Raw genomic sequence first — 25,784 nt, forward strand, 5'->3', positions numbered from 1 at the left:
CTGATCAAATCTGATTTGTCCTTGTACATGACAATCTTGTCCTTTTGTCTCTTGTTTAATATAAGTGGTTTAATGCCTGCATTTAAAAAGCACAGAGGAATTTAGTTCAAGCACGTTAAACATTCATACGGGAATAGCACACGGTTGGATAATATATCCCTAATTGTCTCTTGAATGATTTCAGAGTTGTTGCCTACACCGTAGAGGCTTCTAGAACAGGAGGAGGCCATTCGGCCCATCATGCCTGTGCTCTCCCCATGTATCAATCCCAAACTAATCCCACTGTCCCACTCTCTCCCCATATCCCTGTATCAATCCTAAACTAATCCCATTGCCCCACTCTCTCCCCGTAGCCCTGTATCAATCCCAAACTAATCCCACTGTCCCACTCTCTCCCCATATCCCTGTATCAATCCCAAACTAATCCCATTGCCCCACTCTCTCCCCGTAGCCCTGTATCAATCCCAAACTAATCCCACTGTCCCACTCTCTCCCCATATCCCTGTATCAATCCTAAACTAATCCCATTGCCCCACTCTCTCCCCATAGCCCTGTATCAAACCCAAACTAACTCCACTGCCGGAGCATTGGTGATAGGGATGTGGGTTGGAAGCAATCTTGGGCGGGGAAGGTCCTCAGACAGGCCGGCAGCGGGCTCGAGTTATTTTGTGGGCCCAGGAGGAGCTACTCCTGCTACCCCTCGCCCCACCAAATAAAAATTAAATGTTTCCTGGGCCATCTTCTGAACGGCTCCCCAGCGGCCCCCTTGCTGATCAATGGTTAGGCTGCTTGACGACTGGTATAAGTGGATGAGTGACACACTCTCCACCTGTCTGTACCTCAAAATTGCAATCAGGGGTCCTACACATGCCCTAGGCCCTCGATTTGCATAATTGCAAGTGACCTCCCGACTGAAATAGGCCTGTGCTCCTGTCACCCATCTCAGGACCACATCCAAGATGGCAGCGGCCAAGGCGCCACCATAAATAGGGCATTTAAAGGGAAGCCAGATAAACACATGAGGGAGAAAGGAATAGAAGGTCATGTTGATGGGGTTGGTTGGAGGGTGGGAGGAAGTTTGTGTGGAGCATAAACACCAGCACAGACTTGTTGGACTGAATGGCCTGCTTCTGTGCTGTACATTCTATGTAATTCTATGTAAGTGACCTGACTCCATTTTCGGGCCGCTATCCCCCAGTTTATATCGGGTAGTGAGTTAAAATCAGCTCTGCCTTTTCGGATTTGTATCTATGTCCCCTTGTCTTGGACTATTTTGAAATAGTGTGCAGAATTAACCTTTTCTATTCCACTGAGTATCTGATGCACCTCCAGAAGTCCTTTCTCATTCACCTCCTCTCAAAGTCCAATTGGACCTAGCCTTTCCTCATAAGTGATCATAGAGTGAGCCTCGCTGTCCTTCTCTGCTACGTTTTTGGGCTTGACTGTTTCCCTCAGGCCTCAGTGAACAGAACTGAATGCATAACAAACCCAAACAACCTGAGGCAAGATGAGTATTAATTCCTTCAAAAAGCAGCAGGATAAATTACTGCTTGGGAATGGGTATGAATATGAACTGAAACGATTAACTATTCCGTGGAACACAACGGTGTCTGTGCTTCTGCAGTTGCTGCCTTATTCTGTGCCAAAGGCAAAAGGTCAGGCTTGAAGAGTGGAGAGTGTGAATGAAGTACAAGTGTCTTTTAATGAATTACATATTTAGAACAAACATGATATGCAAGTCAAATAATACTTCCCATATTCTCACCTCCTTCTTAGCACAAAGAACAGGTTTAAAAACAGAGGAATGTGAAAAGGTGGTCCGTCAAACAGATCACGTATAATCTACCCAATCAAGCACTCTAATTAATTCCTGAAAGAATGAATTTGCATTTATACAGCACCTTTCATGACATAAGGACATCCCAAAGCTTCACAGCCAATTAATTACTTTTGAACTGTAATAATGTAGGGAAAGATGACTATGTTCCTGCTGATTTTTCTTGGGTAAAGGTAACAAGGGATATGGATTGAAAGCGGGTAAATGAAGTTGAGGTACAGATCAGCTATGTTCTTATTGAATGGTGAAACATGCATGAAAGATCTATTCCTGCTCCTATGCTCCAATTTATGCAAAGCAAGGTCCTGCAAACAGTTATGAGATAAATGATAATTTAACTGTTTTAGTGACGGTCATAGAATGATAATTATTGGCCAGGACACCAGGAGAGGTCCCTGCTCTTCTTCGAATAGCACCATGGAATCATTTACGTCCACCTGAGAGGGCATATGGGACCTCGGTTTAATGTCTCATCCAAAAAATGGCACCTCTGACAGTGCAGGACTCCCTCTGTATGGCACTGAATTGTCACATTATGTGCTCAAGTCCCTGGAGTGGGGCTTAGAACCCACAACCTCCTGACACAGAGGTGAGAGTGCTAACAATGAGCCAAGGCTGATGCCTCTAAGAAAGTACTACACATATACTCCTTGATTCCCAAAGGTTATCAAGCAAACACAAGAATATAGGAACAGGAGAAGGCCATTCAGCCCTCGAGCCTGTTCCACCATTCAATTAGAACATGGCTGATCTGTACCTCAACTCCATTTTCCCGTCTTTGCTCCATATCCCTTGATACCCTTACCTAACAAAAACCTATCGCTCTCAGTCTTCAGAGGTTCAATGAGTTTTAATTACCATTATAAATGTTTACATGTGGATTTTCAATGTTAAATGTTGACATTAAAAATTGTGACACAAAATCGTGATACAGGAAATAATGTTTGTAAACAGGAAGTACATGTTATCTGCAAGATTTGGTATGAGGAATCAGCTTTTACTGTTATAATGCATTTCAGACTGCATTATTTTCCTGTCTGAGCATTTTACCAAGGTATTTTTTTTTTTTTGGCCAGTGATATAGAAGGTAGAGAAGGGAAAGACTAGCTTTCATTTTTTCATATACTTTTTCCTGAAATTGTTGTGTTGTGAATTAGTGCTGTGTTTTGAATGTAATATTTGAGAAAATCAAGTGCAAGGGTGAAGGGTCAGCATCCAACCCAAGTCAGACTTCTCCGTTTTCCCTTCAGGACTATTGGTTTTCCAATAAAAATTTTGCAGTTAAATGTCAGGAAATCTGACGGGAAGTCTGCACTTCAGACATATTTTGAATTGAATTTCGTGCTAAAACTCTCTTCAAGCCTAACCTGCACCTTTGTGCACGTTGAGAAATGTTCAATCGGCTCAAGCACAATGCGATTGTAATATTTGTGTTTCTTCGAGTATAAATACCAGCAGTAAACTGATGATGCCCATCCCTGGGGTCTTTGTAGAGTGGCTCGTGTAGATTACCATAAAATTTAAAATCCACGCTGCCCATTGCCACCAATCACATTGGGGTAAGTTAGAGAAAAGTGGGCTGAAAGTCCGCACAAGTGCAGGGATAGGTGACCCAGGACCCCCGCTGCCAGGATCAAGGGGAGCTCCCTATGACTAATGCCCATGCAACTAGGAACACATCCAGGGCAACCCAGAGGCTGCAAACTGCAGAGGAAGAGTGGCTGGCCAGGGAAGGGGATAGCAGAGCAAGCCACCTCCCCAGAAAGACAACAGCCCCTTCTGTCATTTTAATAATCCATGTTTTCTTCAGGGCTTCTGACTACAACCCTGCCCCCCACATAGCCCCGTCCATCTAGTCCCACCAATGAAACACCGGGTCCCTGTGAGACCACGGACAAGCTCCTGGCTCCAACCTGTCCTATGTCATTGACCTTGTAAGGGGTAAATGGAAGCCTCACCCCTTATGGATACCCAACATATCCGGGTTCTGGCCTAATTTCTAGTTCACTTCTTTTCCCTTCCCCGGCTAAGGGGTGTTGAGATAATCTAACACAACTCAGCATAGACCAGGGATGGAAGCCGGAGCCTTCCTCTCTGCGTGGCTCTGTACTACACTCAATAACGCCTTCACCCTCTTAGTCTTTGGGACGGTTCAAGAGAAGAGATTTAACAGCGGATGGAATACATATAGTATTTTCATACATCAGAAGAATTTTAAAAATGAACCAAGTACTTACCAGAAATCTCTGGCCACTAATACTATTTTTTCTTACAACTTTTTCACAGTCTTTCCACTCCAGCTGTTGAACACAAACATAATGATAAGATTAGCTTTCATGCATTTTAAAATAATGTGAGGCTCGAGCAATTCGTTGGACTAGTGTCAACCGTGGCTCAGTGGTACCACTCTCGCGTTTGAGTCAGAAAGTTGTGGGTTCATAGTCCCACTCCAGAGACTTGAGCACATAATCCAGGCTGACACTCCAGTGCAGTACTGAGGAAGTGCTGCATTGTCAGAGGTGCCGTCTTTCCGATGAGAGGGCCCCATCTGCCCTCTCAGGTGGATAATAAGGATCACACCAATCGAAGAAGAGCAGGGGAGTTCTCCCCGGTATCCTGACCAATATTTATCTCTCAACCAACATCACTAAAACAGATTATCTTGTCATTATCACGTTGTTATTTGTGGGATCTTGCTGTGTGCATATTGGCAAATTGTACATTACAACAGTCACTACACTTAAAAAGTACTTAATTGGCTGTAAAATGCTTTTGAGCATCCTGAGGTCATGAAAGGCGCTATATAAATGTAAGTTTTTCTTTCTTTAGACTAAGTCATGATACTTTCACCTTTAAGGAGTGGGCTGCCTTTGAGAGGGACTGTAAATTGCTGGCAAAAGAAAAAGGGGGGAGGGCCTTTTACTCTTTGGAGGCGGAGTTCTGCCTGGCCCCCCCACCCCGAACCAGTTTCCAGGGTCGAAGCCCTTTCCCTATGCACAAATTTCCACTGTTAAAAGGGAGCCCGCCAATGCAATCCAGGAAACTCCAGCTGTGCTGTCGGCAGCGAGGAACCTTAAAGGGACAGAAGAGCCCCGGTGATAAGAACGAAGGGTCTCACTGAAGGGCTAGGCGGAGATCAAAGCCTTCAGCAGGTAAGTGCTTGGGGCCGGCTGGAGGAAGAGGAGGCTGCTACACCGCCCTGTCCCCCCATTGGGGGAACTCCGGCCTACCTCCCACATGGCTCCTGGGAAGTGGCTGCGAGTGGGGCGGAAGGGAGGGAAACCTGCTGGGAACCCAGAACCCGCCCTCCCCCCTGATTTGCATGCAGCGGGTGCACAAGAAGCAGCAAAGTGGGGATCCAGACGAGGGTGAGCGGAGGGAAATCCCAGTGATGCAGCAATAGGCCTTATCACCTGAACCTCCCGTCATCCTCCACCATGATCCTAGCCGGAATTGGGCAGGAATACGGAGAAGAGTACCCCCAGAGAGTAGTAGAGTTGTGTCATGATGATGTGGTGCATAGACAATGCAATGGTGATTTGAGATACATGGACAGATTTGTAACGCACAGACTATCACTGCTCTGAAAATTAAATTATTATATTGTGCATGTTTATCAGCATAAGGAGCCCTTTAGTTGTAATAATATTGTAACTGCTTGATGTGTTGGTACACGGGGTGCAGCGCAGATTCATCAGGATGATCACGGGCCTTGGAGGGTTCAATTGTGACGACAAGTTGCATAAACTTGGCTTTTATTCCCTTGAGTTTAGAAGATTAAGGGATGATCTGATCAAGGTGTTTAAAATGATAAAGGGATTCGATAGGGTAGACACGGAGAAACTAATTCCCTTTGGTGGGGCAATCCAGAACAAGGGGCGTAATCTTAAAATTAGAGCCATACCAATTAGGAGGGGAAACCAGGAAGCACTTTTTCCACACAAAAATCCTGGTAGAAATCTGGAACTCTTTCCTCTAAAAGGCTGTGGATGCTGGGGGCTCAATTGGAGCTTTTAAGACTGAGATCGCTAGATTTTTGTTAGGTAAGGGTATCAAGGGATATGGAGCAAAGGCAGGTAAATAGAGTTGAGGTACAGTTCAGCCATGATATAATTGAATGGCAGAGCAGGCTCGAGGGGCTGAATGGCCTCCTTCTGTTCCTAATGTTACAATATTCCCATGTCACAACAACAACAACAACAACAACAACGTGCATTTATATAATGCCTTTAATGTAGTAAAACGTTCCAAGGCGATTCACAGGAGCGATTATCAAACAAAATTTGACACTGAGCCACATAAGGAGATATTATGCAGGCTTGGTCAAAGAGGTAGGTTTTGAGGGCCGTCTTAAAGGAGGGGAGAGAATTAGAGAGGCGGAGAGATTTGGGGGGGAATTCCAGAGCTTAGGGCCTAGGCAGTTGAAGGCATGGCTGCCAATGGAATGATTAAAATTGGGGATGCACAAGAGGCAAGAATTCGAGGCGCACAGAGATCTCTGCGGGTTGTAGGGCTGGAGGAGGTTACAGAGATTGGGAGGGGCAAGATCATGAAGGGATTTGAAAACAAGGATGAGAATTTTAAAATCGAGGCGTTCCCGAACCAGGAGCAAATGTGAGCACAGGAGTGATGGGTGAACAGGACTTGGTGTGAGTTAGGATACGGGCAACAGAGTTTTGGATGAGCTCAAGTTTATGGAGGGTGGAAGATGGGAGGTCGGCCAGGAGAGCATTGGAATAGTCCAGTCTAGAGGTAACAAAGGCACGGATGAAGGTTTCAGCAGCAGGTGATCTGAGGCAGAAGCGGAGATGGCCAACGTTCTGGAGGTGGAAGTAGGCGGTCTTGGTGATGGAGCAGGTATGAGGTCAAAAGCTCATCTCAAGGTCAGATAGGAAGTCAAGGTTGTGAACGGTCTGGTTCAGCCTCAGACAGTGGCCAGGGAGAGGGATGGAGTCAGTGGCTAGGGAACAGAGTTTGTGGTGGGGACTGAAGACAACGGCTTCGATCTTCCCAATATTTCTTTGGAAGAAATTTTTGCTCATCCAGTACTGGATGTCAGACAAGCAGTGCGACAAATCAGAGACAGTGGAGTGGTCGAGGGAGGTGGTGGTGAGGTAAAGCTGAGTGCCATCAGCGTACATGTGGAACCTTACGTTGTGCTTTCGGATGACGTCGCCAAGGGGCAGCATGCAGATGAGAAATAGGAGGGAGCCAAGGATATGTCCTTGCGGGACTCCAGAGGTTACAGTGCGGGAGCAGGAAGAGAAGCCATTGCAGAAGATTCTCTGGCTACGACTGGATAGATAAGAACAGAACCGGGTGAGCGCAGTCCCACCCAGCTGGACGATGGAGGAGAGGCATTGGAGGAGGATGGTGTGGTCAACCACGTCAAAGGCTGCAGACAGGTCGAGAAGGATGAGAAGGGAGAGTTTACCACGGTCACTGTCACATAGGATGTCATTTATGACTTTTATATGGGCTTTTTCAGTGCTGTGGCAGGCACAGAAACCTGATTGGAGGGGTTCAAACATGGAGCTGCGGGAAAGATGGGCACGGATTTGAGAGGCGACAACATGTTCAAGGACTTTAGAGAGGAAAGGGAGATTAGAGATGGGGCGGTAGTTTACAAGGGCAGAGGGGTTAAGGGTGGGTTTTTTTGAGGAGGGTGGTGATGATGGCAGATTTGAAAGAGAGGGGGAACAGTTAACAATATCAGCTAACATGGGGGGCAGGAAGGGAAGTTGGAAGGTCAGCAGTGTCGTGGGAATAGGGTCGAGGGAGAAGGAAGTGGGTTTCATGGTCTAGATGGGCTCGGAGAGGGCATGAGGGGAGATAGGGGAGAAACTAGAAAAAAATGCGAGTTCAGGGCTAGGGCAGGGGGGAACCGAAGGGGAAGTTTGGCTTGGTGGGCTCAGGGAAGGGAGGGAAGAAGCAGAGCCAGCTGAACAGATGGTTTCAATCTTAGTAACAAAGAAGTCCTTGAGCTCCTCGTTATTATGTTGCTTTGTTGCTATGTTTCTAAGATCCAATGTTACTATGTTTCTATGTTACTATGTTCCTAAGATCCTCTGTTACTATGTTCCTGTATTCCTATAGCATTCTTCTGTCAGCTAATTTAAGAAAAACAACAATTTGCATTTATATAATGCTTTTAATATAGAAATACCATCCCAAGATGCTTCACAGAGGTGTACTCAGACAAAAATGGACACCAAGCCAGGACGGGGGTGACTAAAAGATTGGTCAAAGAGGTAGGTTTTAAGGAAGATCTTAAAGGAGGGAGAGGGGTGGAGAGACAGGAGGGTTTAGGGAAGGAATTCCAGAGCATGGGGCCCAGGAAGCTGAAGGCATGGCCACCATTTGTGGGGAGAAGGGAGATGGGTGTACAAGAGGCTGAAGTCAGTGAAATGGAGAGTTTGGGGAAGGGTTGTAGGGCTGGAGGAGGTTATGGAGATAGGGATAGAGAAGGCCATGAAGGGTCTTAAACACAAGGATGAGAATTTTAAATTGTTAGGGCACCGGGAGCCAAGGAGGGTGAGTAGGGCTTGGTGTGGGATAGCATACGGGTAGCAGAATTTTGGATGAGCTGAAGTTGATGGAAGGTGGAAGATGGGAGGCCGGGCAGGAGAGCTTTGGAATGGTGAAGTCTGGAGATTACAAAGACATGGATGAGAGTTTCAGTGGCATATGGGCGGTGGCAGGGGTGGAGTGGACAATGTTAATGAGGTGAAAGTAGGCGATCTTCATGCTGGAAAGTAGATGAGGTCGGAAGCTCAGCTCAGGTTGAAATAAGACACCGAGGTTACGAACAGTCCGGTCCAAACTGAAACAATGGCCGGGGAAGGGGGTGGAATCGGTGGCTAGGGAACGGAATTTGTGGCGGAAATCGAAGACGATGGCTTCGGTCATCTCAATGTTTAACCGGAGGAAATTGTGGCTCATCCAAGCAGCCTGACAACAAAGAGGTAGTGAATGGGTTGAGAGTGATGGTGGAGAGGCAGAGCTGGGTGTTGTGTTCATGTGGAACTAACACCGTGTCTTTGGATGATGTCGTCAAGGGGTAGTAGATGAGGAAGAGAAGGGAATCCAGGATAGATCCATATGCCACTGAAACTCTCATCCATGTCTTTGTAATCTCCAGACTTCACCATTCCAAAGCTCTCCTGCCCGGCCTCCCATCTTCCACCTTCCATCAACTTCAGCTCATCCAAAATTCTGCTACCCGTATGCTATCCCACACCAAGCCCTACCCACCCTCCTTGGCTCCGGTGCCCTAACAATTTAAAATTCTCATCCTTGTGTTTAAGACCCTTCATGGCCTTCTCCATCCCTATCTCCATAACCTCCTCCAGCCCTACAACCCTTCCCCAAACTCTCCATTTCACTGACTTCAGCCTCTTGTACACCCATCTCCCTTCTCCCCAGGTAACGGTGCGGAGAGCGGGAAGAGAAGACATTTCTGGAGATGCTCTGGCTACGATTGGATAGGTAAGAGCACAACCAAGCGAGTAAACCAGCAGAGAAGCAAAGACCAAGGGGGAGTAAAACCCAAGGACCAGGAGCAGTGAGGTCCAGGGAGGCAGGGGAGGTGAAAGGTAACTCTGCAGGATCAGTGCGGATGAGGGAGTCGCTCCGAGGAACGTTTGCAGGGAGGTGAGGAGCGCATAAGATCGGGAGCATTGTAGGAATTGCAGGGGCCGGCCCAACTCAGTCCATCGCAGGGATACAAAAACGTTCTGAAGGAAGAGTGAAGTCAGTGATCACAGGACGCAAGCGGAAAGCAGCAAAGCAGGAGATTGTTCAGCTGCAAGGGAGCAGAAACCAGAGCAGGGTGGGAACCAGCAAGAAAATTTCAAAGCCACCTCAGTGTAGAGTCAATAATTCCCAGCGGACGAGCAGACCAGGTGGTGGAATAAAGGCAGAGAAAGCAGTCTCAGAGGGTGGAGGTCACAGTAAAGCCCAGAAGCCAATGGAGAAATGGACTTTGGCCCAGGATTTCCACCAAGGACCCAACACAGCAGCAGAGTGAAGCAGGGAAGCTGTCAGTGCATGAAGCGTACTCCAGGTAGTCACGGTAGAAATTTAACTGAGGCATTAGCCCATTAAAATAAACAGGCCACCCTGTTGTTAAAATAATGACGGGATTGCATTAAGCTTTTGGCAGATACAAAAGGCTAAAGACGGAGGAAGCCCTAGAGGAGTACAAAAAGTGCAGGGGGATACTTAAAAAAGAAATTAGGAGATCAAGGAGGGGCCATGAAATAACACTGGCGAGCAAAATAAAGGAAAATCCTAACATGTTTTATAAGTATATTAAGGGTAAGAGGATGACTAGGGAAAAAATAGGGCCCATTAGGGACAAAAATGGCAATCTGTGTGTGGAGCCGGCAGATGTAGGAGGGGTTCTAAATGAATTTTTTGCATCTGTTTTCACTATGGAGAAGGACGATGTAGACATAGAAATACGGCAGGGGGACTGTGATATACTCGAACATATTAACATCGAGCGGGAGGAGGTATTGGCGGTTTTAGCAGGCCTAAAAATGGATAAATCCCCAGGCCCGGATGAAATGTATCCCAGGCTACTGTGTGAGGCAAAGGAGGAGATTGCGGGGGCTCTGACACATATATTCAGAACCTCTCTGGCCACAGGGGATGTGCCAGAGGACTGGAGAACCGCTAATGTAATACCATTATTCAAGAAGGGGAGTAGGGAAAAACCGGGGAACTACAGGCCAGTGAGCCTAACATCAGTGGTAGGAAAATTATTGGAAAAAATTCTGAAGGACAAAATTAGTCTCCACTTGGAGAAGCAAGGATTAATCAGGGATAGTCAACATGGCTTTGTCAAGGGAAGATCATGTCTGACTAATTTGATTGAATTTTTTGAGGGGGTGACTAGGCGTGTGGATGAGGGTAACGCAGTGGATGTGGTATACATGGATTTCAGTAAGGCCTTCGATAAAGTCCCGCACAGGAGACTGGTCAAGAAGGTACGAGCCCATGGAATCCAGGGTGCCTTGGCACTTTGGATACAAAACTGGCTTAGTGGCAGAAGGCAGAGGGTGATGGCGAAGGTTGTTTTTGTGACTGGAAGCCTGTGGCCAGTGGGGTACCACAGGGATCGGTGCTGGGTCCCTTGCTGTTTGTGGTCGACATTAATGACTTGGATATGAATGTAAAAGGTATGATCAGTAAGTTCGCTGATGATACAAAAATTGGTAGGGTGGTAAATAGCGAGGAGGATAGCCTCAGTCTGCAGGACGATATAGATGGGTTGGTCAGATGGGCGGAACAGTGGCAAATGGAATTTAACCCGGAAAAGTGCGAGGTGATGCACTTTGGAGGGACTAACAAGGCAAGGGAATACACAATGAATGGGAGGACCCTAGGCAAGACAGAGGGTCAGAGGGATCTTGGTGTGCAAGTTCACAGATCCCTGAAGGCAGCGGAACAGGTAGATAAGGTGGTAAAGAAGGCATATGGGATACTTGCCTTTATTAGCCGAGGCATAGAATATAAGAGCAAGGAGGTTATGATGGAGCTGTATAAAACACTGGTTAGGCCACAGCTGGAGTACTGTGTGCAGTTCTGGTCGCCACACTACAGGAAGGATGTGATCGCTTTGGAGAGGGTGCAGAGGAGATTCACCAGGATGTTACCAGGGCTGGAGCGCTTCAGCTATGAAGAGAGACTGGGAAGATTGGGTTTGTTTTCCTTGGAGCAGAGGAGGCTGAGGGGGGACATGATTGAGGTGTACAAAATTATGAGGGGCACAGATAGGATGGATACTAAGGAGCTTTTTCCCTTCGTTGAGGGTACTATAACAAGGGGACATAGATTCAAGGTAAAAGGCGGGAGGTTTAGAGGGGATTTGAGAAAGAACTTTTTCACCCAGAGGGTGGTTGGAGTCTGGAACTCACTGCCTGAAAGGGTTGTGGAGGCAGGAACCCTCACAACATTCAAGAAGCATTTGGATGAGCACTTGAAATGCCATAGCATACAAGGCTACGGACCAAATGCTGGAATATGGGATTAGAGTAGACAGGGCTGATGGCCGGCGCGGACACGATGGGCCGAAGGGCCTCTATCCGTGCTGTATAACTCTATGACTCTATAATAATATCACCAACATCAATTCATAGGCTCAAGACAATGAAGAGCCACTTCCAGAAAGTATATTTCTCTCCATCTTCACTGAAAGCAGGAAATGCAACTACAACAGGAGTGGGCAAAGCAGTGGAACTCCAACCCACTGTAGTACAATGTGGTAGGACACAAAGGGGTCATTTTGACTTTGTGCGATAGTGTAAAACGGGTAAAGTGTAAAGCGCATTGACAGCCCGCTTTACATCTCTTCCCATTTTCATTTCCGTAGATATCCTCAGAGAAACTAATATGCATGTTCCAACTAACTAATATGCATGGGAGGAAAACTAAGGAGAAACGCTGAAGGGTGTGTAATAGAGAGACCTGGAGGTTCAAAGACGTAAGAAAGAAAGAACTTATATTTATATAGCGCCTATCAGTACCTCAGGATGTCCCAAAACGCTTTACAGCCAATGATATACTTTTGTAGTCAATATTGTAATGTAGAAAACGCCGCAGCCAATTTGTGCACAGCAAGGTTCCACAAACAACAATGTGATAATGACCAGATAATCTGTTTTAGGTGTTGGTTGAGGGATAAATATTGGCCAGGACATCGGGGAGTACCCTCCTGCTCTTTGAATAGTGCTGTGGGATCTTTTACATCCATCTGAGAGGGCAGACGGGGCCTCGGTTTAAGGTCTCATCTGAAAGACGGCATCTCCGACAGTGCAGCACTCCCTCAGTACTGCACTGAAGTGTCAGGCTGGAGTATGTGATCAAGTCTCTGGAGTGGAACTATGAAGCCACAACCTTCTGACTCAGAGGTGAGAGTGCGACCACTGAGCCACAGCTGACACCTCGATTTCAAATTCAGGTAGATAAAGGGACGCAAACTAGAAAAAGGTAAATGTAAGACTTATATCAGAAAGTCCTTCACTCAAAGAGTGATCAATGCACGGAATGGATTCCCGGAGAGAGTAGTGGAGGTGAAAACCCTGGAATCATTTCAGAAACAATTCGAGGCTGCAGTGGGAGGAGTGTGGGGTCTCTCTGGATGGGTGCACTAAGATGGGCCGAATGGCCTTCATCAACTGTAATTATCATGTGGTCCTGTAAAATATCAGGCATGCCACCTGAGTCTTGGAATTTGCAGTGATTTGCTGAAATTTCACATTTCAGTTGGCAGTTAGTAGACGCATGGGAATGACCCAGACTGCCTAACTGTAGTTTCTTTTTGGTCAGTCTTGTCCCTCATGTGCAACTGGGAAATGTTGCACTGACACCTCTATCAAATAAGCCGTTATGTTCTAACAGCATAACTGAGATCAGATGTTCACCATATGGGAAACCACACACACACAGGCTGTGTCTGTGAGTGTGGTGGGTTGGGGAAGGGGGGAACACGCATCCTACGTATACCGTGGCAGATGGAACACTTCTACGCTGTACCGTAAATTACCATTTTATTCCTGCGCTTAATTATTTTAAGTTTGCAAAAACAATGGATAGGCGCAAGTCTGCACCAAAGAAAGTTGGATTGATGTCCATTATGGCCGACTATCAAGACCTTATTTTACTTAACATTGTGAAAACGGCAACAATTAATTTTTGCAGCAATGGTATTGCGTCATGTCAATCGTTTTATTTTAGTTTACAGCGAGGACTTTATTCCTCATTCAACAATTGTGGTTTAAAGCAAGTGTTGACTCAGAAGTTAGCTCAGCAACATCTGATCAACAGCACTTCAAAACTAGCCAATAAAATTACTTTAAAGACTTTCATAAAAATTACAAAAAATGTCAAACAAGGAAGCTCACGTACTTTCAAGACCTGACAGAAAATCAAAGGCTTTTTAATTTAGCAAATGACTTGAGAAATTGAGGCTACTTTTGTTAGAACAAAGGAGATTACGGGGTTATTTGATAGAAGAGATTAAAATGATGAAGGATGGGACAGAGTGGACAGAAACAGACTGTTTCCACCAGTTAAGTGGTCTAGAACAAGGGGATACAGATAGAAGATGAAATGGACAGAGAGCAAAAGAAACATTTGTTTGTGAAGCTGTGGAATGCACTGCCAGAGTTAGTGATTGGAGCAGAGACCATGGCACAGATTCTGAGGCCTCTCGCCTAGTGGAAACAGAGCGATAGTGCCCCGGAAATGTCGGGGAGTGACTTACTGCCCTGTCCCCGCCAGCGCTGTGGCCACAGCAATCCGCCCCTGGGCCTACTGCTGGGCAGGCAGAGAGATTCCCCACCCCCCCTCCCCGAGTCAGGCCGTGGGCCCATTTACAATGCTAATTGGGGCTCTATGATGTACACGAGACCCCGTCTGCCACTTTAGGAGAGGAGCAGGACGAGCGTGCATCTTGCACGGACTGTTCAGTACAGCTAGAGGTCCAGCTGAAAAGGATCCCACAGGTAAGTCTGCGCTTATTATTGCAGGGCCGGGAGGACCCGAAGTGTCCTCTGGACTACATAAAACCAGCCTGGGCAACTGCTGCTTCAGGTTTCCCCCCCGTCGTCAAGATGGAACCACCCCCCCAACCCCCACCCACCCGACTGACCTCCCTTCTTCCGGCCCGGAGATGAGCCGGACCCCCCAATACTGGAGCCCAGAGACCAGCCGGACCCGCCGACACTGGAGCGATCCAGAGACCTGCCGGACGCCCCTCCCACCCCGATACTGGAGCGATCCAGAAACGAGCCAGATATCCCGATACTGGAGCAATTCAGACACCAGCCAGATCCCCCGACACTGGAGCGATCCAGAAACGAGCCAGATCCCCCGATACTGGAGCGATTCAGAGACCTGCCAGAACCACCCCCCCCCATCCCCCCAATACTGGAGCGATCCAGAGACCTGCTGTAACCCCCCACCCCCGATACTGGAGTGATCCAGAGACCAGCCAGATCCCCCGATACTGGAGCGATCCAGACACCAGCTGGACCCCCGATACTGGAGCGGCCTGAAGGCGGTGGGGTACTCCTGGGGAGCTCGATTACTGCCCAAAGCCTGCCGGCCTAACGCTAATGAGACCAGACCCTCAAAATGGACTGGGCCCACTGTCGACAACATCAGACCTGGCCCTCAAAATGGACTGGGCCCACTGTCGACAACATCAGACCTGGCCCTCAAAATGGACCAGGCCCACTGTCGACAACATCAGACCTGGCCCTCAAAATGGACCAGGCCCACTGTCGACACTATCAGACCTGGCCCTCAAAATGGACTGGGCCCACTGTCGACACTATCAGACCTGGCCCTCAAAATGGACTGGGCCCACTGTCGACACTATCAGACCTGGCCCTCAAAATGGACCAGGCCCACTGTCGACAACATCAGACCTGGCCCTCAAAATGGACCGGGCCCACTGTCGACACTATCAGACCTGGCCCTCAAAATGGACCAGGCCCACTGTCGACAACATCAGACCTGGCCCTCAAAATGGACCGGGCCCACTGTCGACAACATCAGACCTGGCCCTCAAAATGGACCAGGCCCACTGTCGACACTATCAGACCTGGCCCTCAAAATGGACCAGGCCCACTGTCGACAACATCAGACCTGGCCCTCAAAATGGACCAGGCCCACTGTCGACAACATCAGACCTGGCCCTCAAAATGGACCAGGCCCACTGTCGACAACATCAGACCTGGCCCTCAAAATGGACCGGGCCCACTGTCGACACTATCAGACCTGGCCCTCAAAATGGACCAGGCCCACTGTCGACACTATCAGACCTGGCCCTCAAAATGGACCAGGCCCACTGTCGACACTATCAGACCTGGCCCTCAAAATGGACCGGGCCCACTGTCGACAACATCAGACCTGGCCCTCAAAATGGACCGGGCCCACTGTCGACAACATCAGACCTGGTCCTCAAAATGGACCGGGCCCACTGTCGACAACATCAGACCTGGTCCTCAAAATGGACCAGGCCCACTGTCGACGCTATCAGACCTGGTCCTCAAAATGGACCAGGCCCACTGTCGACACTATCAGACCTGGTCCTCAAAATGGACCAGGCCCACTGTCGACACTATCAGACCTGGCCCTCAAAATGGACCAGGCCCACTGTCGACACTATCAGACCTGGCCCTCAAAATGGACCGGGCCCACTGTCGACACTATCAGACCTGGCCCTCAAAATGGACCGGGCCCACTGTCGACACTATCAGACCTGGCCCTCAAAATGGACCGGGCCCACTGTCGACACTATCAGACCTGGCCCTCAAAATGGACCGGGCCCACTGTCGACAACATCAGACCTGGTCCTCAAAATGGACCAGGCCCACTGTCGACACTATCAGACCTGGCCCTCAAAATGGACCAGGCCCACTGTCGACACTATCAGACCTGGCCCTCAAAATGGACCGGGCCCACTGTCGACACTATCAGACCTGGTCCTCAAAATGGACCAGGCCCACTGTCGACACTATCAGACCTGGCCCTCAAAATGGACCAGGCCCACTGTCGACACTATCAGACCTGGCCCTCAAAATGGACCAGGCCCACTGTCGACACTATCAGACCTGGCCCTCAAAATGGACCGGGCCCACTGTCGACAACATCAGACCTGGCCCTCAAAATGGACCAGGCCCACTGTCGACACTATCAGACCTGGCCCTCAAAATGGACCGGGCCCACTGTCGACACTATCAGACCTGGTCCTCAAAATGGACCGGGCCCACTGTCGACAACATCAGACCTGGCCCTCAAAATGGACCGGGCCCACTGTTGACACTATCAGACTCGGCCTTCAAGAAACAACAGTATACTTGGACTTTCCTACCCCAGGGGTTCCACAATTCCCCACCAATATTCCACCAAAGAATGGCAAAAGCCCTGTCGGGATTTAGCCTCGAGCCCTGATCCATTATGTGGATGACCTACTCCTCCATACGCCAGACACCGATACCCACTAGATGAACTTTTGAAACTGTTAAAAGACTAAGGGTTTAAGGTCAACCTAAAGAAGGCTCAATTAGCCTTAACTATGGTAACCTTCTAGGGTATTACAATGGGGGAAGGATGGACGATATCCAGATCAGCACAAAGTTCAGACTATACAGAGCCTTCCAATGCCAGTCTCAGCTACTGCCCTTGTTTTGTGGGGTTTTATAGAGGATTTGCAACTTTAAGTGCCCCTTTTTATGCGCTGCTCAAGAAGGATGCCCCTTGGGACTGCACTCCTGTCTGTACCGAAGCGGGGAGAAACTCAAAACGGCATTGCTTTCAGTTTCCCCTTCAGGAGGCTGATCCTGAGAAACCCTTTTATCTAGAAGTAGCTGCTACTGATTTCGCGTTCTCAGCTGTACTGTTCTAGCACACTCAACAGAAGCTCTGTCCGATAGCGCATGGGTCTCGGGTGCTGACCCTAGTTGAAGTGAACTATTCCACCTGCAAGAAACATTTATTGGCCACATTTTGGGCAGTACAACATTTCTCATACGTAGTTGTGCTGGATCCACTCTGCCTTCTCAACTCACGTACCCCAACCGAGCTCTTGTTGGATGGGCGACAGAAGGATGGGTCTGTCTCTAACATCCACTTGGCACAGTGGACACTCCTTTTACAGGGGCAGGGATATCACTGTCAAACATACTCAATCACCCCCTTTCCTCGCCAATAGCCTCTTGTATCAGGGCGATGCTCATTGTTGCCAGATAAATAACTCAGCTGGGACATTGGGACCCATTAAGGTGGGGGAGATTCCAAACTCCACCCCCATCTTTGTTGATGGTTCCAGCCAAGTCGTGGAGGGTCAGCGTGTTACATCTATGCACCAGAATCCCAGAGGGAGATTTCTTTAAAATGCCCTTTGTTGTTGTCAGCACAGGTTGCTGAACTAGGCGCTGTGGCATACCTCATGTCTCTCACTGTACACTCTGATTCCATGTACAGTTGTAAGCCTTTAACGTAGTACCTGCAGATCTGTGAAAAACCTGAGAGGTTTATCTCAGCTGATGGAAAGCCCCAACCTTCAGCTCCTATGTTAAAATATATTTTCGACATTGCATCTTGCCGTCCACGAACTGTAGCAGTTCACAAGGTTAAGGCGAATACGAAAATGAAACCACAGGGGGGGGGCAACTCTCGGGCTGATGAACTTGCCAAAATGGGGCTGAGAATGGTCAGTATTGGGACCCTCATGCCTGTGTCTCTCCTGAATGCGTGATCAATAATGCACCTACACCTGCCCTATTAGATCTTAATCAATTTCAGTCAGATGACACGGTGATTTGACAGACTATTCAGGCCCTAGAAGCCACACAGGCACTCCCTAAGGCGTACGAGAAGGATGCCGGAGCCATGAATATAAGGAATGGTTTGTTATTCAATGAAGGCAAATGGGTTGTCCCCTTTTCACTTTGGGGCCAAGTTTTGTATCAATCGCATGAGGCACTGGTTATCCGAGACAGGCTGCTACTTTAAATCAACTACAAGACTGGCCTGGTTGCCCGGGTGTAAAACTGATGTGAACTGTTACTGCCAGAACTGTCTTATTTGCGCCCGACATAACCCAGACCCAAATACCGAGAAAGCTTTCCTTCGCTATATCCATCTGTCTCCAGGGCCATGGATGAATTTGCAGATTACATAGGACCTTTTCCACCCTCCACAAGAGTAACAAGTATGTACTGGTAGTTGTGAATACTTTTACCAAATGGGTAGAGACCTTACCAATTCAGAACACTGTTGCCCAAGCTACGGCCAAACTTTTGATTCAGCATGTGTTCACAAGGTGGGGCCTCCCTCGGTCTGTTTATTCTGATCAAGGTTCCCATTTTACCAGGAAGGTAATGCAGCATGCGATGCACCTTCTCGGAATTCAGAACCATTTTCATAATACCCATCACCCTACCTCATCTGGCATAGCCGAGCGTATGAATCGAACCCATAAGAATGTGTTAAAGAAACTGATCACCCAGGACTATAGGACCTGGGATCAACTATTACCCCTAGTCCTTATGGCTATCAGATCAGCCCCTTCACACTCTACCAGACTTTCCCCTCGTGAGATTATGACTGGCCACCTCATGTGAACTCCAGAACATCTCATTTACATGGATATGTCTGAACCACAATTTCAAGCTTTGACTCAGGAGGCATATGTATAACAGTTGGTTGACCAGTTGTCTCAGATACATCTGTTCACCGTGACCAACATTGCCACCTCTAAGCCAATAAAATGTATCTTGACTCCAAAGTTCGGCCCATGGAATGGGATGTTGGCCAACAAGTTATGGTTAAAGTGTATGATGCTACTGGTCCTTTTGCGTCAAACTTTAGAGGACCGTATTCCATCATTGACAAGGCAAGCCCTTCTGTGTATAAGGTCTCTATCAAGCCAAGGGTGGACAAGTGGTTTCATGTTAACCAGCTGAAAGCGTATCCCTCCAACACAGGATCAACTGTACCTTCTCCACCGATTTCCACCTGCACCGATGTTGAGCTGCGAGAGCAATGACGATCGTCCAACACCACCATCCCCAAAGCGACGGTCCCGCTGAGTGAGCCATCAGCTGCCTTGCCCAGCGTGCTCACACCCAGAGGAGTCCCGCTATCATCACCTGTCCTGTCCCCCCGGTCCTTTGACGAAGGAACAATCTGCTAAGTGTTAACTGAGTCTAACGTTTGGTAAGGGTGGGGGGGTGGCGATATGATGGAAAACGTGAGAAACTGTCTGTAAATATACATTCTAATTACATTTTAATTTTTAAACTGCACACAATGTCGGGCAACATCCGTGGATTAAGATTATGTCTATGTTGTTTGTGGTGATCCAATTTATTATGATTCTTATCTTGATCATTTTAATTGGTGTTGTGAGACAAACTCTTAGACAATATATTAAGGACTTGCATGCTTTGCGTTGCAAAAAACTGTTACACGATTTTGGGCATTAATTGCTTTGATTACTTGTATGGGGAGTTTGCTCAGACTTAACGATATGAACGTGGATATTGGACTTCATCTACATTCACTGAGGAGGGACTGCAGGAACCTGTGTCTGATTTAATCATTGAAGCAACCTGGGACTGATTTAATCAGTAAGGAGGTTACCAGACAATAGCTGTGTACAGAAGAATGAACTGAGTAAACAGATTAATGGCTGTGGTGGAACAAACATCAAGCTCAACTTGGGCAGATTGGACGGGAAAATTGTCTAGAAAGTATCGGCCTATTCCCTTTGATCTAGGGGTTATGCTGTACACATGAAAAGACTTCTGGCCTATCCCTTTCTGACTAAGATGCATGGTATACATTTGAAAGGGAGAAGAGGGTAAGGATCGGGTAGAATCCAGGATAGCCAGAGAAGAAGGAGACACTGGTGAAGAAGGACAAGTGATGCATCGAGTATCTGCCAAGACTAAGGGACCTGATCACCCCGAAGTTTTGAGCTCCACTCCCCAGACAAACATCGTATAAATGCTTTTCTGGTAAACTGTCATTGACGTTCACTAATAGTCCACCAGGTAGAATCCAGGATAGATTGGCTTTGACCACAATCTTCCAAGCCTCATTAGATATGAAAGTGGTGCCAGAAGACTGGAGGATTGCACAGGTTACACCGCTGTTCAAAAAAGGAGACAGGGATAAACCCAGCAACTGCAGGCCAGTCAGCCTAACGTCAGGGGTGGGGAAACTTTTAGAGACAATAATCCAGGACAAAATTGGAAAAATATGGGTTCATAAATAAAAACCAGCACAGATTTGTTAAAGGCAAATCGTGTTTAACTAACTTAATTGAGCTCTTTGATGAAGTAACAGAGATGTTGATGAGGGTAGTGCAGTTGATGTTGTGTATATGGACTTTCAAAAGGCATTTGATAAAGTACCAAATAATAGACTTGTTAGCAAAATTGAAGCCCATGGGATTAAAGGGACGTCGCTGCGTTGATACGAAATTGGCTCAGGGACAGAAAGCAGAGAGTAGCGGTGAACAGTTGCTTTTCAGACTGGAAGGAAGTATGCAGTGCTGTTCCCCAGGGGTCGGTGTTAGGACTGCTGCTCTTTTTGATATATATTAATGACCTGGATTTGGGTATACAGGGAATAATTTCAAAGTTTGCAGATGACACGAAACTCGGAAATGTAGTAAACAGTGAGGAGGACAGTAACAGACTTCAGGAGGACATAGACAGATTGGTGAAATGGGCAGACACGTGGCAGATGAAATTTAACGCAGAGAAGTGTGAAGTGATTCATTTTGGTAGGAAGAATGAGGAGAGGCAATATAAACTAAATGGTACAATTTTTAAGGGGGTGAAGGAACAGAAAGACCTGGGGATGCACATACACAAGTCTTTGAAGGTGGCAGGACAAATTGAGAAGGCTGTTAAAAAGGCATACAGATTCTTTGGCTTTATAAATAGAGGCACAGAGTACAAAAACAAGGAAGTTATGCTAAACTGTTATAAAACACTGGTTAGGCCCCAGATGGAGTACTGTGGCCAATTCTGGGCACCACACTTTAGGAATGATGTCAACACCTTAGAGAGGGTGCAGAAGAGATTTATTAGAATGGTACCAGGGATGAAGGACTTCAGTTATGTGGAGAGATTGGAGAAGCTGGGTTTGTTCTCCTTGGAGCAGAGAAGGTTAAGGGGAGATTAGATAGAGGTATTCAAAATCATGAAGGGTTTTGATAGATAATTAAGGAGCAACTGTTTCTGGTGGCAGAAGGGTCGGTGACCAGAGGACACAGATTTACGGTAATTGGTAAAATAACCAGAGGCGACATGGGGAAACATTTTTTATGCAGCGAGTTGTGATGATCTGGAATGCATTGACTGAAAGGGCGGTGGAAGCAGATTCAATAATAACTTTCAAAAGGCAATTGGATAAATACTTGAAGGGGAAAAATTTGCAGGGCTATGGGGAAAGAGCGGGGGAGTGGGATTAATTGAATAGCTCTTTCAGAGAGCCGGCACAGTCACGATGGTCTGAATGGCCTCCTTCTGTGCTGTATCATTCTATGATTCTATGATCGGGTCGAGTCACAGATCTAGGAGCATTAAGATCCTACAAGACCCTGTCTTCAAAATGGACCGGGTCCACTGTCCACACTATCAGACCAGACTCTCAAAATGGACCGGGTCCACTGTCCACACTATCAGTCCAGACCCTCAAAATGGACCAGGCCCATTGTCAACACTATCAGACAGGCCTCAAAATGGACCGGGCCCACTGTCAACACTATCAGACCCGGCCCTCAAAATGGAGTGGACCCACTGTCCACACTATCAGACCAGACACTCATAATGGACTGGGCCCACTGTCCACACTATCAGACCCTGATGATACACTCCGCTGGTCAACTGACCAATAGTTAAAATCTGCTCCCACGTCATCATTTAAGAATAGGTTTTTATGGGTGGTTGAAGGAAAGGGGAATGAAGGGATATGGGAACAGGGTGGGCAAATGGGATTAGGATACTGCTCACATGGAGGATAAACACCAACACGGGCTGGTTGTGCCGCGCAGCCTGTTTCCGTTTTGTAATTTCTGTTTAATTCACCAAATATTATTTCTGTGCTGCTGGTATAAAAATGATAACTATTCACTTGGAATATTCACCTACAATTAGCAGGAGTATCTCACTCACAAAATCCGAACCGGGCATGAGATCTTTTTATATTTACAAACAAAATGCAGCACTTAACAGTAAAGCCAAATTTTTCATATTTAAACAAAAGAAATACCACAACTCCAGGTTGTAATACTTATCTCTCGGTGGTAGTAGGTCAAGTATCATTAGCTTAAGGCAACTTAAAAGGCTTTTTTCATGTAACGGTTTTCCTTTTGCAATAGTTATAAAAACAATATAAAAATTTCACAATGTGCTACTCTGTCTGGTTATTGGTGAACTGGTTGCCGTTTTAAGCATTTTTATTGCAAAACCTTTTAGCTGACACAATGGTTTGACACAGGATGTAAAATGTAATGTTTCTACGTTTTCATTACAGTTAAAATCTTGGAAAACAAAAAAATAATATATAAGAGAGACCGTCTTTAGTAAAACTGATATTTTATCTTTTTAATCATCAGGGTAGTCTCAACTGTAACAACAACTAGCATTTATATAGCGCCTTTAACGTAGTAAAATGTCCCAAGAAGCTTCACAGGAACGTTATCAAACAAAATTTGACACCAAGCCACATGAAATATTAGGACAGGTGACCAAATTCTTGGTCAAAGAGGTAGGTTTTAAGGAGTGTCTTAAAGGAGGAGAGAGAGGTAGTGAGGGTGAGGGGTTTAGGGAGGGAATTCCAGAGCTTAGGGCCTAGGCAGCTGAAGACATTGCCGTCAATGGTGGAGGGAAGAAAATCGGGGATTGGAAGAGGGCAGAGATCTCGGAAGGTTGTAGGGCTGGAGGAGGGTACAGGGATAGGGAGGGGCGAGGCCATGGAGGGATTTCAAAACAAGGATGAGATTTTTAAAAGTGAGGCATTGCCAGACCGGGAGCCAATGTAGGTCAGTGAGCACAGGGGTGATGAGTGAATGGGACTTGGTGCAAGTTAGGATTTGGGCAGCAAACTTTTGGATTAGTTCAAGTTTATTGAAGGCGGAAGATGGGAGGCCGGCCAGGAGAGCATTGGAATAGTCGAGTCTAGAGTTAACAAAGGCATGGACAAAGGCAAAGTTCATGTTCTCACATTATAAAAACTGCACAACATTTTAAAACCAAACATTGAAACGATCTTTGCCAGCTTGTTATTTTTACTTTACTTGTCAGCCAGCTAATCAGCCTGTATAATTGAATACACATTGTTACATGGAGATAGATGGAGCAAGAGAGAACGAGAAGGAACAGTCTTGTTTGGTTCTACCTACCATTCTGAAATAGTCAGCCAAATGATTGGGGGACCACTGAATCACATCGTTGCGATTTGGAAGGTTTCTGAAAGCCATCTTTTCGTTGCCAAGTCTCCGTTTATTTTTCACTTGATTTCATATTGTAACTTGCAGCTGAAAAGAATAACTGGTCTTTTCTCTTCCTGTCGCACACCACAACCTCCACAGTACCTAGAAAGGAAGTGCGTAGGGTGCTGAACGATGAATAAAACAACTAAGGTACTTTATACGGTAAATGTATGGTTTGCTCTTTAGAATAATAAAATGTAGGCTGAAAAGTAAATGCTAACTGCAATTCTTGCAGTGAAACTATACCCTAACTTCCTTCTAAATGTTATTTTGAGGAATTCTGCACAGAAATGGACTCTACTAATTTCCTTTGCTACTTCCTCTCCTTATTCTATAGAAATCATGAGGAAGTTTAGCAGAAGCTGTCCTTCCAAGCAAAGCCCTCGCTTAAATAAGTTGAATAATTAATTATTTAAAGCTCTGAGCCCAACAAACTTAGCTAAACTAAATGTGGTAGGTGTATATTCTGCCCAGTAGCGCAGAACCCCGAAAGATCATATCCTAGTCTTGCCAGTGATGCCCACATCCTGGGAAAGAATTTTGTAAAAATCAAGGGGCTCAGTCGATTTATAACAGTTACAGATTGGATTCTAATGGAGGGATTCTGTTGATTTACATATAGAATATACCAGTCATTTTTTCTCAGCTTTGGACATGGGAAGTCAAGAATCTTTCAGATGAAGCAGGGTTAGAGGGCACAGGATAATTTAACATGGGCATGCAAACATAATTCAGTACCCTTTTTAAATGTCATACATTTTGTCCTTATAATATTTTTATAAACGTGTGTCTACAAGCACTTCCTGTCAACTTTTCCCCGTAATAAATTCCTAAGTCCACACTTATAATGTAAAGTGCAAATTTGTGATGCTGTAATTACACTCTCCCATCAATGGTGGCACTTCAGCACCTCCGATGACAGAACAGTGTAATTACAGCGTGGCAAGTTTACATATGTGGCTCCCATTGTAAATGTGGACACAGGAATTTATAATGGAAAAAAATGAGGAAGAGCATGCAGATGTAAGATTTTTAATATGTTATAGATTAGATACCCAGGAGTGTGCTACAGACTAGAATCTAACCTAGGTGTTGAGGTGATTTATATAACGTACAGGTAATAATCTACTTAAGGGGCTCAGATGGTTCATATACAGAGTAACGGATGCCTGGGAGTAAGGCTGAAATCTAATTATATATAGAATAACAGACACCCAACAGAGTTACAGACTAGAATAGAATTGAGGGGTTCAGATGTTTTTGGACACGTGATCTTTAGTCACAGATGTCAATGAGTTCAGATGCTTTAAATGTAGAGCTACAATCTAATCCTTACTGCCTATGGTGCTCACAGGCTCCAGCACAGCCTAACCTGCTCACAGAAACTCACCCCCGCCCTGTGCCTATATCGACCTCCATGCCTGCCCGTCAAAGCTCTGCCTCCTCTCATTGGTGCATTGGCAATGCCCATCAACTCGACTGTTTTCTCCCGGGTCGTACGCAGCAGTGCCCAGGAAATAGATCCTCAATTCTAGGAGACTCCTGGACAACCCCGAAGGATTGGCAACCCCACTACTCTATCATGCTGTTCTATCAGGTTATACAGATCATACTGGAAGTTGGCCCGATTTACCAACAAGCCCTTCTAGTCGAAAGAGGCACAAAGCCTTTGTGCAGCTCTACACCAAGGTAGTCCATTTTGGCCTTGATTAGGTCTGGAGCTTAATGCACAGGTAATTCGTCTCTTCAGGTTATCCAAAGTCATTCTGAGGCTGCAATTGTGAGAAGCGCAGCCTTTAGAAGACTAGGGCGCTGAATGCTATAACGTATTTGGTCAAGATCCATCCCTCTACTCCGAATGATGTAGTTGGCCATAACCTGGTAGGATTGTGAGCGTCCGTAAACATATAGTGGTGAACA

The 25,784-nt window shown here is 46.5% G+C and overlaps 1 protein-coding gene across 1 annotated transcript in view; it reads right to left on the minus strand.

Moving 5' to 3' along the window:
• Positions 1-24,051, minus strand: part of lcp2a (lymphocyte cytosolic protein 2a) — a 184,405-nt gene extending 160,354 nt beyond the window's left edge. The window contains exons 1-2 of the mRNA XM_067996567.1: positions 23,775-24,051; positions 4,075-4,137 (exon numbers count right to left, since the gene is read on the minus strand). Coding sequence (XP_067852668.1) covers positions 4,075-4,137; positions 23,775-23,852 — 141 coding nt within the window. The 5' untranslated portion in view covers positions 23,853-24,051. The remainder of the gene's footprint in view (positions 1-4,074; positions 4,138-23,774) is intronic.
• Positions 24,052-25,784: the final 1,733 nt, after the last annotated feature.

This window comes from Heptranchias perlo, chromosome 14 (assembly GCF_035084215.1).
Source record: "Heptranchias perlo isolate sHepPer1 chromosome 14, sHepPer1.hap1, whole genome shotgun sequence".
Lineage (NCBI taxonomy): Eukaryota > Metazoa > Chordata > Chondrichthyes > Hexanchiformes > Hexanchidae > Heptranchias > Heptranchias perlo.